Below are 16,611 nucleotides of genomic sequence, written 5' to 3' on the forward strand. Positions count from 1 at the left end.
CACATCCCACCCCCAGATTCTACCGTTCACATACGCACCAGAGGCGATTATCAGCAGACTGGTAACCCACCAAAATCCCAGGGAAGTGGGAGGAAACGGAAGCTCCGGGGAGAAATCCACACAGTTGCAGAGGGAAGGTACGAACTCTGCCAAGTTCAGGACTGAAGCTGAGTTTTCGGTGCTGAAAAGCAACAGCTCTGTTAACTCTACCCCTGTGTCGCCCAGCGACCCGGGTGGAATACTACATGCTTGGATCATCACACACTGAATAATGCCCTTGCTGCTTCAGGAGCATCCACATGTCACCTAGGGTCCAGGGTTAACACTTCCCGCTCCAGTGAGTGCCGATCGGTGTTCTCAGCACAGGAAGCAACTTCCCACTCTTCTCTGTCAGGCGAGATGGCAAGTGTCATCAGACTGGTCGACCACAACAGCATCACAGTATATCCCATCAGATCACCCAGCGGGAGCTGAGGACACTAGACAAAGACGAGCCCTGTACAGTATTCGGCCTGCCTTGCTCAGAGATAGCAGTTGCTCTCAGTCAGACTCCTTGTTTACATACTCTTCAATAACCCAAACAGAGGGAAGGATTACAGGTGAAGGAAACAGGATTCAGAGACCTGTAGATCCAACACACCCGCTCTGCTTACTGATCAAATAAAGCCAGACACCAAACAGCACGGCTTCTTTGAGATAGCCAGCGGGTGATCCTCATACCATCATTCTCACTGGCCAATTACAACTGCCCTGGCTCAAGTTGCAATGGCACACTGTAGATCATAGAACCATACAACACAGAGACAGACTCACCTGGCCCACCTCATCCATTCTAACCACAATACCTCTCTTTATTAATCCCATTTGATCTGTATCTGTCTGCACCTTGCCTATCTAAGTATCTGTTCAAATGCCTTTTAAACACTGTAATTATATCTACCTCCTCTGGCAGCTCATTCCAGATAATCACCACCCTCTGTGTGGTTAAAACCTTCTTTGAATTTCTCCCTTCCCTTTATCATAAACCTGCCCCCTTTTAGTTCTAATCACTGCCGGTCTGTGGAAAAGTCTCTATCTATGCTAGCTATACCCCTCCCAATCATATAAAACTCTGTAAGCACATTCCTCAGTCTCCTACACTCCCGTGAAAACAAACCCAGCCTGCCCAATCACTCCTTGTAATTACAGAGAAAATCATCTCAAATTGGAAGCGATATGGTTAAAAATATAAAGCAGGGCTGATGGTGGATGGAAAGAAGAGGGTGGGGGAGTGCCTGTTGAGTCTGGTTTTGTCCTTGATGGAACTATAAATAAGCCTGCGTACAAAGATGAAGGGATTATCAGGAGCCAGTTCCTTGGCCACACACTTAGCACTGGATGTAATACAAATGTTTACCATTAGGTGGTACTGGGAGTTTACACAGAGCAATGGACTACCTGTGGGGAACTGGTTGAGCTGCGGCTGGAACAGTAAGAGCCCGGTGGGTCTGGATAGTCGACTGCATTCTTCACTCTGGGCCTTTTAATCACCTCCACATACGTGACGGGGAAGATACCCTGCCGGTTTGTGCCTGAGATTTTGCCTTCGAACCAGTTTTCATCAACTCTTCTCACCAGAGTGATCCGCTCCCCCTGTGGAGAAGGAATAACCATCACATGGAATATTTGGAGACACAGATAGTCCAGGTTGCTCAAAGCCAGCCTTATTTCAACCTCAACACACTCCACCTTCTCCTGAACTGATCAGTGTCATTCTCACCACTGCCTGCAGCATCTCTCTCTGCATCAGAGTGGGAACATTCTTCCTTCACTTTCTGAAAACATTAGCGATCTGGCAGCAGACACCTGATGGAATCTTTTTAAACATGCCATGAACATTGTGCATTCTCTATACAAGGACAGGCTTGGGAGCCGCAACAGGTACTGAAGGTCTGAACATTGGACTCTCAATGTCGCACTAGAAGGACACAAACACAAGAGATTGCATTCTGCAGATGCTCAAAATCATGAGCCACACACACACAAAATGCCAGAGAAACTCAGCAAGTCAGGCAGCATCTATGGAGGGGAAAAAAATAGTCAATGTTTTGGGCCAAGACCCTTCAGCAGGATTAGGACATGCATTGATTTCTTCCTGAAGCCAACCTGACCAAGTTTGACACAGTCTTCTGGACACAACAGAAAGCATTTAGGAGTGAATCAGTTAGTCCATAGATAGGAGTCGATGTGTGGCCACTGCAGTTCTGTAGGACCCAAGATGGCTGATGTGGGATGGATAGAGCAGGAGTTGTCAGGTGGGTTTCTGAGATGGTGTGCTCCTTTCACCAAGTACATTGGGCTTTTGTGAGACCAGGATACATGGAATAGATAAAGGTTCCCAATCACATCCTGAATGTTCCTTCTCCACTTTGAGTGGTGATCATCCAGGAGTCAGCATAGGTGTTACACCTTTGTCAACTCAAAAAAATTTTGAGAACCTCCTTGAATCTCATACATAAAATGCTGGAAAATTCAGCAAGTCAGGCAGCATCTATGGAGGGGAATAAACATTTTGGACCGAGACCTTTCATCAGGCCTTCCATGGATGCTGCCTGACTTGCAGAGTTCTTCCAGCATTTTGGGTGTGTTGCTCAACCTTTCCAGTATCTGCAGAATCTCCTTAAATCCGATTCTTTGTTCACCTGAGGATCCTTCCCAGAAAGACATCCATATCACGTGGCCTGCCCCGCGTAGCTGATGGTGCATAACTGGTATCTTATTGCCGAGACACTGGCTGAGGAAAGGACACTGAACAGCTCTATGGGACAGATGTACAGTGAGCAGATACAGCGCAGCTTTCTGCGAGGCTCAGAAGGTGAACACTGAACTAGGAAATGACAGTTCAGACAGAGTCCTGGAGCAACTTCCTTCAGGTGAGACATTAAACAGGCATTAAACTCCTACTAACAGCTAATGTCTATCTTTATACTTTATACTTATACTACCTACTACCAAAGTCTAAAAGCAGAGCTTAAAAACGGAAACTGCTGAACACTCAGCAGGTGAGGCAGTATCTGTGAAGAGAGAAGCACTTAATGTTTCAGGTTAATCCATGGTCACTGACTTGCACAAAAAGATTGCCAGTATTTTCTGTTCTATTTCAGACTTGTAGCATCTGCAACCTAATAGCTGTACTAAAGGATTATCTGGTCTTTAGAACAGTTGCTGGCTGTGAGCAGATTAACCCTTTCCTTATTTCCATTACAGCAATGCCCACGTAATCAAAACCCTTACATTTCCCCTCAATTGCAAGACAATAACATTCTGAGAGGATTTCTTGTGACTGTTTATGTTTATATTACTTGGAAATATTCACCGTTGCTCTACTAGAGAGATAATGTAATAGAAATCCATTCAGCCCGACAAGTCTTCCTAGCTCTCAGAACAAACCTCTAACGGGAAGGGATTGAAGTGTCTCCTACCTTCCTAAAAGACATTTCCACATGTGTGTCGCCTGTGAAATTGAAACGGGCCACAGCTTCCCCATATTCCAGCACCTGAAGAGGTGGGGCCTTTTTCGGTTGAGCTCGTTCCGTAGGAGGAAGCAGCTGTGAGGGGGAGATTGGAGATTAATGTCAGTCAACTGAAAATCAGACAGCTTCAGTCAGAAATGCCAGCTCAAGCCTCCTTACCTCAATGTACGACCTGGGGAAGATTCCCACACGGCCGTGGTGCTCCCCCTCATACCAGTTCTGATCGATTTGCCTGTAGATGTAGACAATGTCTCCCTTCTGGAAAGGCAGCTCTCTGTAGACAAACAAGCACACGGTTAGTGTAGAGAGGCCTAAGGAGTCATCCTGACAGTGATCTGAAAGCAACAAACTGCAGCAGCTTGAAAATACTGTATCTGCAGAATGGAGTGGTAATTGGGAGTTGGTTATTGGCTTATTATTGGTACACGTACAGAAGTAGAATGAAATGCTTTTGTTCACGTGCCATCCAGACAGATCATTCCACTTACAAGTACACTGAGGTGGTGCAAAGAGAGGGAAAAAAAACACGATTCAGAATATAGTGTTCCAATTTCAGGAAGTGCAGTGTAAGGGCCATGACAAGGCAAATAGATAGATCAAAAGTCATCTTTATCTTATAAAAGGTCTTATAACCTGGGATAGAAGCTGTCCTTGAGGCTAGTGCTGTTTCTCAAGCTTTTCTGCCTTCTACCCAATGGAAAGGGGAGGGGGGAGAAGTGAGAATCACTGGACTGGAAGAGGTCAATTATGCCGGCTGTCTTCCCATGGCAGTGGGAATTGCAGACAGAGTCAGTCGAAGAGAGGCTGGTTTTTGAGGTGCACTGAGCTGTGTTGTGACTGCAGTGCCCTGTGGCCCACCAGGTGATACACCACCCAGCAGAACAGTAAGCCTCATAAGCCCAGAAGCAAAGGGGCTTATATGGAAAATGGGAAGGAGGACATCCCAACTTTGCCCCGTCATGATCCTTGAGCTCCAGTCTCCGCTTCAGGGGTGAAGCAATTGGGAACAGAAAACCAGTCCTGCAGTGAGTGGGAAGACTCAGCTGACTTGGACATAAGTTTGCAGGAAACCTTCGCTACCATTCCAGTTTATGAGGAGTAATGAGACACGGGATCCTGCACTGATAATTGGCCTGCAACAAAGGGAGGACATCAGTGGGAAATATGGGGCTGGAATGACAGAGGAGACTCACATTGACTGAAATAAATAAACAGCTTGAATCAGCCAAGTGTTTTAGAGTAAGGTTGTTAATCAACTTCACATTTTTGAGCTAGAACCAAAGAGGAGCGAGGAATGTGTGGACACTGCCTCAAACCATCTGAAAGGAGAATGTGCCAAGCCTCAGGCGGCAGGTTACAGTAAAAGGTGGTGTCAACTCCAGGCAATGCAAACTAAAAAGATTTTTCCACAACTAACATTACTGGATCTGATCTTAAAATGGTTAGAATCTTGTGCACTGTATACCTGGTTGCAATGGATGGCATGTGGGAGAGGTCTGATTAAAGATGGAGGCTATAAGTCAATTGACCAAGCTGCGGATGATAGAATGGTAATTGTAATGAGAAAGATAGAGAAAATCATGAATAGATAGAGATAGAGAGAAGTTCAAAGTTCAAACTAAATTCATTATCAAAGTACATAATGTCACCATATACAATCCTTAAATTAATTTTCTTGTGGACAGCAAATCTAAGGAAGTCCAGGAAACATTATAGAATCAATGAAAGACGACACCTAGTCGGAAGGACGAACAACCAATGTACAAAAGTCAACAAACTGCAAATTCAAAAAAAAGGGGGGGAGGGGGAGGGGGAGGGAGAGGGAGAGGGAGAGGGGGAGGGAGAGGGGAGCGTGTGTCCTTAGAGTAGGAGACTGAGATGAGGAACAACCCTGTGCTCTGAGTCTCATCCACTCTGGTGGAAGACAGATCAGCAATGGGCTTAGCACTCTTCGGCTCATAGCCAAATCTACACTGTGCAATATGCAGGATGGTCGCACGCTCCCTCACGAACATAGAGCGGAGAATGAATACATTAACACACTCTTAACTTTTTTTTAATAAGGTCTCAGCCCATCAAGTGATTAGTAATATGGTAACAAATATGGTTTTCTATTCTGCCCTCTCAAAGCCCTGTTAACTGTATGGGACATTATTGAAGGTAATCTAAACCATGCTTAGGTTGATGGTCTTATCCACAAGATGCCTCTGGCTGTAGGGCTCAGGAGGTTTGATTTGCTATCTTTAAGTCTACTTTAAACTCTAAACTAAGGTGTTAAGCACACAGACATGATATGTAAAATACCCTCGCTTGGTGTATCTAACAATGGAAAGGTGTACATTCCTTCAGCATCTGTGTGATACTGTTGCATTTCTAATCAAAGGTAAAATCTTTTAACTCACTTCAGAGTCTGGGCTTTGAAGTCAAACTTGGCTCTGGCCGGCAGCATCTGGAAAGGGGAGAACATGGCATAGATTAACCACACTGCCACTGCACTGCAAAACCTTTAAATCTTGTTCACCCTTTGAGCAACATGGTTAATGAAATGATTAGTGCAATGGATTTCCAAATAGTTGGAAGAATAGGAAAGTTGGCATCATTTCACAGGATAAAACCACACACTCGCTGCATTCTCAAGCAGATCCCCTCACCCTCGCCCCCCAGCCAAGGCAAGCAGGCTAATCATAATCTTGACAAGTGCAAGCCAACAATGAAATATTTAATCCAAAGCTTTACCCATTCATTTCTGCAGGTGCTCAGTAACTGTATCCTTGAGATATGGACCTTCTGCTTCACATCTAAATTGGGTTGATAGATCCCACAAACACAAAGTAGATCGAGGCTGGCCCATTAGTTTATAAGATTGAGATTCATCATCTTCCCCAGCTCCATCGTACTGCCTCGTCCATCATCTCACACTTCCCTGGTGTGTTCACATACTTCTTGGGCTTTGATCTCCTTGACGGTTCAGCACGATCAGGACTTTGCCATTTTCTGGGTAGACAAGCCTAAAGGTTCACATATTTATGAACATTCCTCTCTCTCCCACACCTAAAGAGCTGATCTCTTAGCTGGGAGTAGGCCTCTTGGTCTGGGGCTCTCTAGCTTTGACAAACAACCACTCGGTAGCCAGTTACCCATGCCAAACCCTCCAAACTATTCCACAGATAAAAAATATTCTGAAGCTTGTTACAGGTGGACAAATGGAAGATGGGTATTGAGCTTAGTCAAGATGGGATTGGGGAAGAAGGCGGCTAGGATCAAAAGCTTACTCCAAAGAGGAAAGTTGCTTTACACCCAGATGTGCAAGCGAAGCTGTTATAAGAATCAGAGCAAAAATATTACATTGATTCTAGTAGATTGTATGGACTACCACTGTCTAATGAACAGATCATCACTGTGTTCCTGTTGGAATGTCCTGGCCCAGTGTAGTTATAGATAGAACTGGTATCAGCATATTCCTCCAAGAGCTCTTTGGGGGCAAGTTCAAATTCATCCTGACCTCTGGTCCATGTAAGTACACATATATGCATACAGCTCATGTGGAATATCATGCCACATGTGAATGTGCTCAGTGGAGCACACTACACAACACACTGAAATTAACATCTCAGGTTCTCTCTCTACAATTGTTGGCTGACCTCCTGAGGACTTCCAGAACTTAGTTTCTGTAACACACATACACACGGTCCATGTGTGTAAATGCCACTTTACTTGCATGCTTGAGTGCCACAGTAATGCAGTTCACAGATCTGCTGCATCACCGCTGCAGTGACCCTGGGTACGTTGTTGTTTTGTCTGGCATTCACACTTCGTACTGAAGTACGGCCCGGGACGGGCAGACGCGAGTCTGTCCGTTCGGGAGCCAGGGTTGGCTCGATCTTCGTCTGGCATCTCATCCACAGCTGTTCCACATGGGTGACCCCGAGCTGGCATCACCTGATGGAGTCCTTGAAGCACGCAAGCCTCCACACGACGTCAAAGTGTTGATCCAGATCACGGAGTTAGCACGTTCTCTCTGCAACTGCTGGGTTTCCTGCAGGTGTTCTGGTTTCTTCCCACATCTCAAAGATGGGTTAATTGGGTGCTCTAAATCCCCCGTAGTGTGTAGTTAAATGGAACAATCTGTGGGGTGTTGATTTGAATCTGGGGAGAATAGATTGGGATTAGTGTAAATGGGTGCTTGATGGTTGGTGTAGATTTGGTGAGCTGATGGGTGGGTTGTACTGCTGTTCAGCATTGTGCTAAAGGCTTAGGCACCCTAGCTAAATATATGTGCCTGAGACTTCTGCACAGTATTGTATGACTACCAATCTGAGTCACACCAGTAAGGAGTCATTTGCATTCATGTGCAAACACTCTCATTCACTCAAGGGCATAACCAGAGGATGGTCTTGTGCAAGAACCCTCCACAATACTGAAGTCTGTCACCTGACTGCCGAGTAACCACTGCTCCCTTTACTGGGAACGAGATGTTAGTCTGGCAGGGCACCATAAAGGTCAGCTGGGATCTGTCCTGCCAGCATGACTCAGTGCAGAACAGTTATAAGGTGGGAGTAAATCGTAGCAGTACCCCTCCTAGAGCTTTGGTTCGAAGGTAACACGCTGCAGAATGCAGGAATTGATGAAGGAAAAGGAGAACCAAATGCCATGATTGTAAAATTCTGAAGTACAGGGGAACATCTGAATCAACCAATTTCACAGTGAAATGTCAGTAATATCAAAAGTGAAAACCCTCAAGTACTTTGTGTCATTGTCCTGATCACACAATTGTGCACCATATTTATAGGGCAAGCAGCAGGCATGTGTCGTTTTTCAGATCCTTGGTATTAATTTTGCAATAACAAGTGGAAAACATCAGGAGATAATATAAATTGACACAAAGCAGCAGCTTCAAAGACAATAAAAGCAAATATTTAAAAAGTAATAATTGTGACAAGTGAATGGATTTTATGTTAATGTTTGTTCAGTTGTAAACAATTCCGAGCAGAGATTCCTCCTCTGTTGTGTGCAATAAAATAATCAATATCCAATTTCAGAAGTGGAGATCAAAGCACAAGCTTGAGTTTAGGTCACAGAACGGAGGCAAGGAATCTGCACTGGAGTGTTTTAGCAGCAATATCTTGTGGTATTAATGACAGCAAAGAGTGACAGACCCTGACTCGCACCCTTCTGGCAGTGACAGACCCATCATCCCCAGCCCTTCGGGGAACTCACCTGTCACTCTGGGAGCAAGATGAAAGGGGCAGTGGCCTGGAGGAAAGGAAGACACTGATACCAATCTTTGAACCAGCTCTTTTGCCGAAGGACTGGGAATAACCAAACTGTCCTCACCAGCAAACGCCTCAGTTAGCACCACACTGCCTCCCACAGACCAAAGTTTGGGATTCCATTACCATCCGGTGTCAAGTATGATTCCACTGACATTAGCTGTTCACAACAGCCTCGGTACCACTGAAGGCAAGAGCAGCGTGGTCTGGTGCCTATCCCTCAATCCCTACAGTACCACCATTGTGACTGGATGGGTTGTGGCTTGACCATGGTGCCGTACTCAATCAAATCCCCAGCCAAGTTTTGACATTCATGGCAATAGCCAGAAAACAGGAGTTGGGCTAAGCTCAGAAGAGCAAATGAGAAATATTGTAAAGGGCAAGAAAGCAGACTGCTATTACAGTGAGTGCAGCTGTTAAATGCACCGTTTCCCACACCAACCATAGAGAATCCTTTGACTTGGCAAAACTTGAAGTTACATTCTCCTTCAACCCACTCTCCCAAGCACAACCCACAAAGTAATGGGACTGGCAAGGCACACAAGTACAGGTGTAGACTTTCAGTTGAAAACACAAGGCTGTATAAACATGGATCAGAAGAAGAGGTTCACACACACTCACACAAACAAAATCCAGCCATAAGGGTGAACTATGAGGCAGGTTTAATCATGCTGGGTGCCCAAACTATGAAGCATTATCCCACACTCCATCATGATTAGGCTATTACTGCAGTGTTAGTTCTGAAACGCCACGGAAAGCCAGACAGCAAACAGCACAGCATAGAGAAGGTAGCAGGCACTGCTTTGGGTCAAGTTGAGCACTGAGGTAAGTAAAACCGACCTCTGACCCTGATCTCCTTCTTGCTGCCTCGTCTATGTCAAGGAGATCCCCAAATCTCTCATTAGTGATAAACTGGTGGTGTGTAGGAGCGATCCCTGTGTGCCTCCTGGCTGCAATATCAGCTTCCTCTTGTTCTCGTTTAAGCCGCCTCTGCTCTTCTAACAGTCTCTGTTAGAAAATTGCACAAAATGGGATCATAAAAAGATCTGTTTCTGCTGCTTCGAAAGACAAAAAAAAAAGGCCAAATTCTCTTGTCAAAAAACTTCAAACACATTTAAAATGTTGTGATGGTACGAGCATTGTGAATCTGGCTTTAATATAGATTATGTGCAACATGAGGTTTTCAGATGAGACCCATAAATCTGTTAAAATGTTTACTTGAGTTTTTTTGACTGGAATATGTAGCATGGTCAGAATTGCTTTGTATGAAGGTTAATGAAAAAACAGAATTAATGGACTTCTTTCACAAGAGCATGATCTGGCGCAAAAATAAACAGTTACATTAAAACAGAGCAGAGATTGGACAGCACTCTGATAGAGCCTGGTGGGGCTTTACAGGCCACCCCAGCTTTAAGTATGGCACTGCTTTTGACCTCAGAGGCAAGAAACCAGTTAAACATCTGTGACAAAGTCTCCAAATGAAAAGTTGATAGATTTGGTTTGATACGTTCTCCAGATGGCCAACTCCAGCACATTTAACACATGGCTAATGGCAACAGCATGCAGTTCTGATACAGTGAGGTGAGTGTGAAGAACAATATTCTAATAGAACACAAGCCTACTCCTTTTACAAACGTTTGTAGTTCTATTTTCCTACCAGGAGAAGTGGCAATTACATAGTCCACAGAATCTGCTTGAGAAAGACCAAAGTCACCTTCTCCCATCCTGGTAGTCACAGGATGCATGGAAAATGGTTTGACTGACCAATAACAATCTGCAACAGACCAAAGAACAGCCCAAGGTATCCTGTTCATCCCTAGCCTGCTATACATCCTGCCTGAAGTTACTCAGATGATGGATCCTGAAATGTAATATCTTGATACACCTCCTCCTAAGTTTCCTTTGTTATAACTTAAAATGCAGCATCAGCAATCTACATTTCACATAGGACTTTCAGTAAAGTGAAGCAGCTGAAGGTACCGGAGCATTCCAGACAAAAAGTGATGCAAGTCAAACATCAGCACAGATGTTCAGCAAGTGCTGGGTTCAGAGGAGGAATAAGCAGCACAGTCTTGGGAAGGGAATTCCGAAGCTCGGGGCTGAGGTGGGAAAATCTCAGCACCCACAGGCAGAATGGTTGAAATTAGCGTATTCCATAAGTCACGACTGAAGGAGCACAGAGATGAAGGCAGGGACCTTTACAGCATAGAAGCAGGTCTTTTGGCCCAACACACCATGCCAATCTTCTTGCACATCTATACTGATCCCACTTGCCTGCATTATAACCATGTCCTTCTTTGATTTGCCTCTTCAATTGCATCTCTTAAATGTAGTGGTTACACCGTCTCCCTTTGCAACACATTCCACATATCAACCACCTTGTGTAAAAAAACCTCCCTTGCAAAGACTCACCTATTAGTGAATTAAACAATCACGTCTTTTGCAACTATTTCCACTTTTTATTCAGCTGTCCTTCCAGAAGTGATTAAAAGGTCTTGCTGAAATCCACTGCCTCACCCTATCAAACCATCACAACCTCAGAAACAAGAAGTTTCTGAATGCCTTGATTTCTCAGTGATATGAAGATTTATTCTTTCCCACAAGAGGAAAACTTCTACAGGTGTACTGTAGAGAGCATTCTGACGGGCTGCATCACTAGCTGGTATGGAGGGGCTACTGCACAGGACCAAAAGGAGCTGCAGAAGGTTGTAAATCTAGTCAGCTCCATCTTGGGCACTAGCCTGCAAAGTACCCAGGACATCTTTAGGGAGCGGTGTCTCAGAAGGGCAGCATCCATTATTAAAGACCTCCAGCACCCAAGGCACGCCCTTTTCTCACTGTTACCATCAGGTAGGAGGTACAGAAGCCTGAAGGCACACACTCAGTGATTCAGGAACAGCTTCTTCCCCTCTGCCATCCGATTCCTAAGTGGACATTGAAGCTTTGGACACTACCTCACTTTATTTAAAATATACAGTATTTCCGTTTTTGCACATTTAAAAAAATCTATTCAGTATATGTAATTGATTTACTTGCTTATTATTATGTTTTATTTTATTTAGTATTATTTTTCTCTCTGCTAGACTATGTATTGCATTGAACTTCTGCTGCTAAGTTAACAAATTTCATGAAACATGCCGGTGATAATAAACCTGATTCTGATTCTGAATACCCTCTATGTACTCTAGGGAAAACTTGCAGAATTTTAAAGTTCTCCATCTGGGTTATTCTTAAAGATCAAGGAGCCCATTCTGCTCTCATAACCACTCAGTTTTGGCTTTCTCCTTGCTTTGTATACTTTTCAGGTATCTATGCATTTTTAACAATACTATATAGCATGGAACTGCAGAGTGTGGTCAAACAAAACTCAGAAGCTGAGTAATTTGCCACAGAACATGGAATGGCATACCACAGGAATTGTCCCTTTGGCACACAATGTCTGAGTTGAACACGATACTGAATTAAACCACTTCTGCCTGTACATGATCCATATCCCTCTATTCCCTGCATATTTATGTACCTAACAGATTTTAAACACCACTACCATTGCTGCCACCAGCCCCGGCAGCTCATTCCAGACAACTACCAATCTCTGTGTCAACTAGCTTGCTCTGAACATCTCCTTTAAGCTCTCCTCCTCTCAACATAAATCCATGTTCTCCAGTACCTGAAATTTATACCCTGGGGAAAAGATTCTGATTGACTGCCCCTCACAATTTTATAAACTTCTGTCAGGTCTTCCCTCAGCCATCCATGTTCCAAGGAAAACAACACATGTTTGTCTAACTTCTCCTTATAGCTCATACACTCTAATCCAGGCAGCATCCTGGTAAACCTCTACGGTACCCATTGCAAAACCTCCACATCCTTCCTTTAATGGGGTAACCAGAATTCCACACAATTCTTTAAGTAAAACATTCTACCTGTTGTCCTCCCCTGCCTAGGGAAGGTACTAAGACTAATTTGTTTTCTCTTGTCTTGTTTCTGATGAAGAGTGTGAGCTCCCGGCTTAAGTAGACAGCGATGATATAAGAAAGGCACACTTTGATTCTGTACGTAAAGAAATGGGACAAGGAACATGCTACACTGTACTGTAGCTGTCAGTTCTTGGCTAACTGAATGTCGAGTACATCAAGTGAATTTTGTAGAGAGATCCAACTGAGAAGGATAACATTCAATTTAACTAAAAATGCCCCCTGTTAAAGATCAAATATTAAAGTTGGTGATACTGAAGATGGAGATGTTAGGTTTCTTCAATGAAATGAGATGGGAATAGTTAAGATTTAATAGCTGAAATAAGCATCAATAAAGAGAAGCTTCCATAAGCTGGATGGGCAGTGATCAGAGGACCAAACTTATGAAGGAATAAAGAGACATTTTTATGTTGTTGTGATGACCCAGGTTGGAACTGAGGTGACAGGAGGAAGATGCTACTGGAGGTCCTGTCAGAGCTTTGTAGGGTTTTGGAGCAAGAACCAACATTTCCAGGAAAGAGAAGCAAACATAAACCAAATGGAAAAGGAAATGGAGATAAAAAGGAAAGAACCCTTTTCACCATGAATTGTGATGGTATGGAGTACATCGTCCTAAACTGTGGCGGAAGCAGATTTGACAGAAGCTTCCAGAAACGACAAATCGAAAGCACTACAGATGTTGGAAATATAAAGTAAAAAATAAACAGAAAATGCTAGAAGAAGTCAGCAGGTCAGGCAGCATCTGTGGAGAAAGAAAAAAGAATGAACCTTTCAAGTCAAAGTCCTTTCACCAGAGCTGGAAAAAGCCCATTGGCCTGAAACAGCAACTCTCTTGTCCCATCCACATATGCTGCTTTCAAAGGTAACCTGGAACGCAATGGGGCTGGTCCAAAGGGAAAGATGCAGAGTGGACACACTCTTTCACAGTGCTACCACAGTATAGAGATTGAACAATATTGTCTGTGGTACTGTCAATAGATTTTATTGCAATTACTACCCCAGTTAGAGCTTGTATCAATATGTATTCTGTGTTTATTGATCACTGTCATTTATAGACTAACTATGTTTAATTAACACAATTCTAAAGGATGCAGTGCAATCAAGTAGGTAATCACCTCTGAGCTAAGATCTTGAATCTGTTGAGTGAGGGGGTACCAGCATTAAATGGACTGTGTGATCAGCCCTATACCTAGTGACACTTTGCGATGTCACAAACCAGTACGCTTTCGTGGTCAGCAGCCAGACAGCAGCAGGATATCTCATGCTCCGGAACAGAGGCACAGGACCAGATCAGTGTCACATGACACAGTGAACCTTTGCAAGACCAACTAACTAACTCACTGCCCATTGCAAACTGTTAAATAAGTCAAAATATGATGAGAAGCATTGCAATCAGTAAGTATAAAGTGGCTAACAGGTTGAAGAGTAATTGCCTACTCAAAAATGAGTTGAACTAAAAGTAACAAATATATTCAAACATTTTCCAAATTCACTTTAAGAAGAGCAAGCATTACACTGATTCTACAAAAAATTATTATTCATTATTCCTTGGCCCTTGCACCAGAGTGTTTACCATTTGGGGACCCACCTCCTTATCCTCATGACGACGACGGCAGATTTCCTCGGGGGTCTCCATGCGCTCAATTGGAGTGGACAGTCTCAGTGAGTCTGATTCTACTCAAAGACAACACAAAGCAAAGTTAATCTTTTCATGTCACCAGTGATATTCCAGCTTAATTGTAAGAGACAGGAAAAAATTCAGGGTGCAGTAGCAAACTTCATCTTGTGGTAAGTGGGTTGAAAAGACAAAGTGATGTTAGCATTCCTGGAACTCGATCTGAGTCCTCTATTTCTGCCCTCTGGAGGTCCACAGTTTCCTTCACCCACTTTCAACTGGTGTGGATTTGGTGATCCACGTCCAACCACCTGGAATTCTCACTCTAAACTTTTAGGCGCCTTTTCTGCTCTTCAGACGATCATTTAGTGAAGCTATCTCTTGGAACAAGTATTTAAAAACCAATCCTAATCTGTAGCTCAGTGGCAGACTTCAACTGCTAACCCTTTTGCAATGTGGCTATTTTTAACCATAAAACAAATATTAAGCAATATCTGAATTTGGGCAAATAGTGGTAAACCCAAATAGTTTTAGTGGGTGCATCATTGTAGTATGTGCAGTAACTTTGCATGGACAGTATGACCAGTGAGAAGTGACACCTATATCTCACTCTGATATCCTCACTCTGAGTGAGGATATGATTCCCTCGACATACTTGTGTGGGACTGTACAATACAGCTGCGTGCGTGAGGATTTCAGCTGAGGATCATCTTTCATGACAACAAAGTGCCTGGTAAGAGCACAACATAAAAACACATCCAAAATATGTACAGGCTAGGAGGTTAATTGGTCATATGGGTGTCACTGGGGGGCATGGTCTCTCTGGGCTGGAAGGGCATGTTAACTTGTTGTATTGCTAAAATATATATATATATATAAATGCAGGAGTATGTCATCTGGCCCATCAATAAGATCATGACTAAACTGCCATAGATTCAGCTCCACCTACCTGTTTTTCCCCATAATCCTCATTTACTCTGTTATCCAAAAATCTAACTGTATCTTAAATACATTTGTTGAGGTAACCTCTCTCCAGAGCAGAGAATTCCACAGATTCACCACTCTCTGGGAAAAGCAGTTTCTCTTAATCTTCATCTAAATCTATTCCCCTGAATCTTGAGGTTATGTCCCCTAATTCTAGTCTCGTTCACCAGTGAACATGTGTTGGATGTTTTTCTGCCTCTATCTTATGGAACCTTTCATGATTTTAAACGTTTCTATATGATGCCCTCTCACTTTTCAGAATTCCAGTGTGTGTAGTCCCAGGTGACACAATCTCTCCTCATAGGTTAACCCCCTCATCTCCAGCATCAACCCTATGAACCTCCTCTGCGCCACCTCCATTGCCAGTATGTCTAACCTGAAGTAAGGGATTCTTAAATGATCAATTCCAGACAGACTTATGAATGCTTCCACGCCAGCATCGTTCTTAACTGGTGCTTTGCAACCATGAGACAAGATTTGTCTGGAATCACTGGGCAAGCAACATACAAGTCAGCCAGTTACCAATGTTCCAGAGCTTATGGTGAAACGTCAGACAGGGAGGGAAAGAACAGACTCTAAGGAGAATTAATGTCACCGACGACAGAAATAAAGATCACAGGCTGGGACTTGTGGGTTAGAGGGGAGGGTGCTGGAACAGAAACACAGTGGGAGAGTGCAACAGACAGAGTATTGGTGAATTACTGGTAGATCCAAGTTCACTGTGCCGACTGTTGCTTGGGTCGACCCCATGGAGCACACACAGATACGCACGGCTCCTACCAGCAGATCCCTTTGAGAGATCACGCTGCCAAACGCCGACCCCTCGGCACGGCCCGCTTGCAGCCAAGTGTCTCAGTGTTTCCACGATGCGAAGGGAGGTTGTGCGCATGGGATGCGACGGCTTGGTATTGGGCAGTGGCCCCTGCGCGACTGGGTTATCAAGCAGACGTCCTACCCTGTGGTCTGCCTCGGTCTGGCTGGCTGAGTCCACATACGCTAAAGGGCTTCGAAGCCTGTGGAGGAAGGGCTGTTTAAGTCTGAACGGCCTTGGGCTCAGGAGGAAGAGGTTTCTGGAGAGAGGGGACAAGGGATGTTGTGCAGTCGATGGGGAATCAGTGGTCTGTCCGCTGTGCCTGTATAGAGCAGTGAATCTGGTGCCAGAGCTGAGACAGGCTCGTTCGTACTGGCTCGCTGTGTGCGTGTTGACAGAGTGACAGCCACTTGTACAGCTCTTGGCTGAGAGCAGGGAAAGGCAG

At 44.2% G+C, this 16,611-nt stretch overlaps 1 protein-coding gene across 12 annotated transcripts in view; it reads right to left on the reverse strand.

Moving 5' to 3' along the window:
• Nucleotides 1-16,611, reverse strand: part of LOC134358497 (sorbin and SH3 domain-containing protein 1) — a 214,518-nt gene that overhangs the window by 13,298 nt on the left and 184,609 nt on the right. For all 12 annotated transcript variants that reach the window (XM_063070773.1, XM_063070782.1, XM_063070777.1 and 9 more), the window contains 6 exons: nt 14,345-14,430; nt 9,623-9,790; nt 5,915-5,961; nt 3,672-3,786; nt 3,462-3,587; nt 1,438-1,632 (listed from right to left, as the gene is read on the reverse strand). In XM_063070773.1, coding sequence (XP_062926843.1) covers nt 1,438-1,632; nt 3,462-3,587; nt 3,672-3,786; nt 5,915-5,961; nt 9,623-9,790; nt 14,345-14,430 — 737 coding nt within the window. The remainder of the gene's footprint in view (nt 1-1,437; nt 1,633-3,461; nt 3,588-3,671; nt 3,787-5,914; nt 5,962-9,622; nt 9,791-14,344; nt 14,431-16,611) is intronic.

The sequence above is a fragment of the Mobula hypostoma genome, chromosome 18 (assembly GCF_963921235.1).
Source record: "Mobula hypostoma chromosome 18, sMobHyp1.1, whole genome shotgun sequence".
In the NCBI taxonomy this organism is placed as follows: domain Eukaryota; kingdom Metazoa; phylum Chordata; class Chondrichthyes; order Myliobatiformes; family Myliobatidae; genus Mobula; species Mobula hypostoma.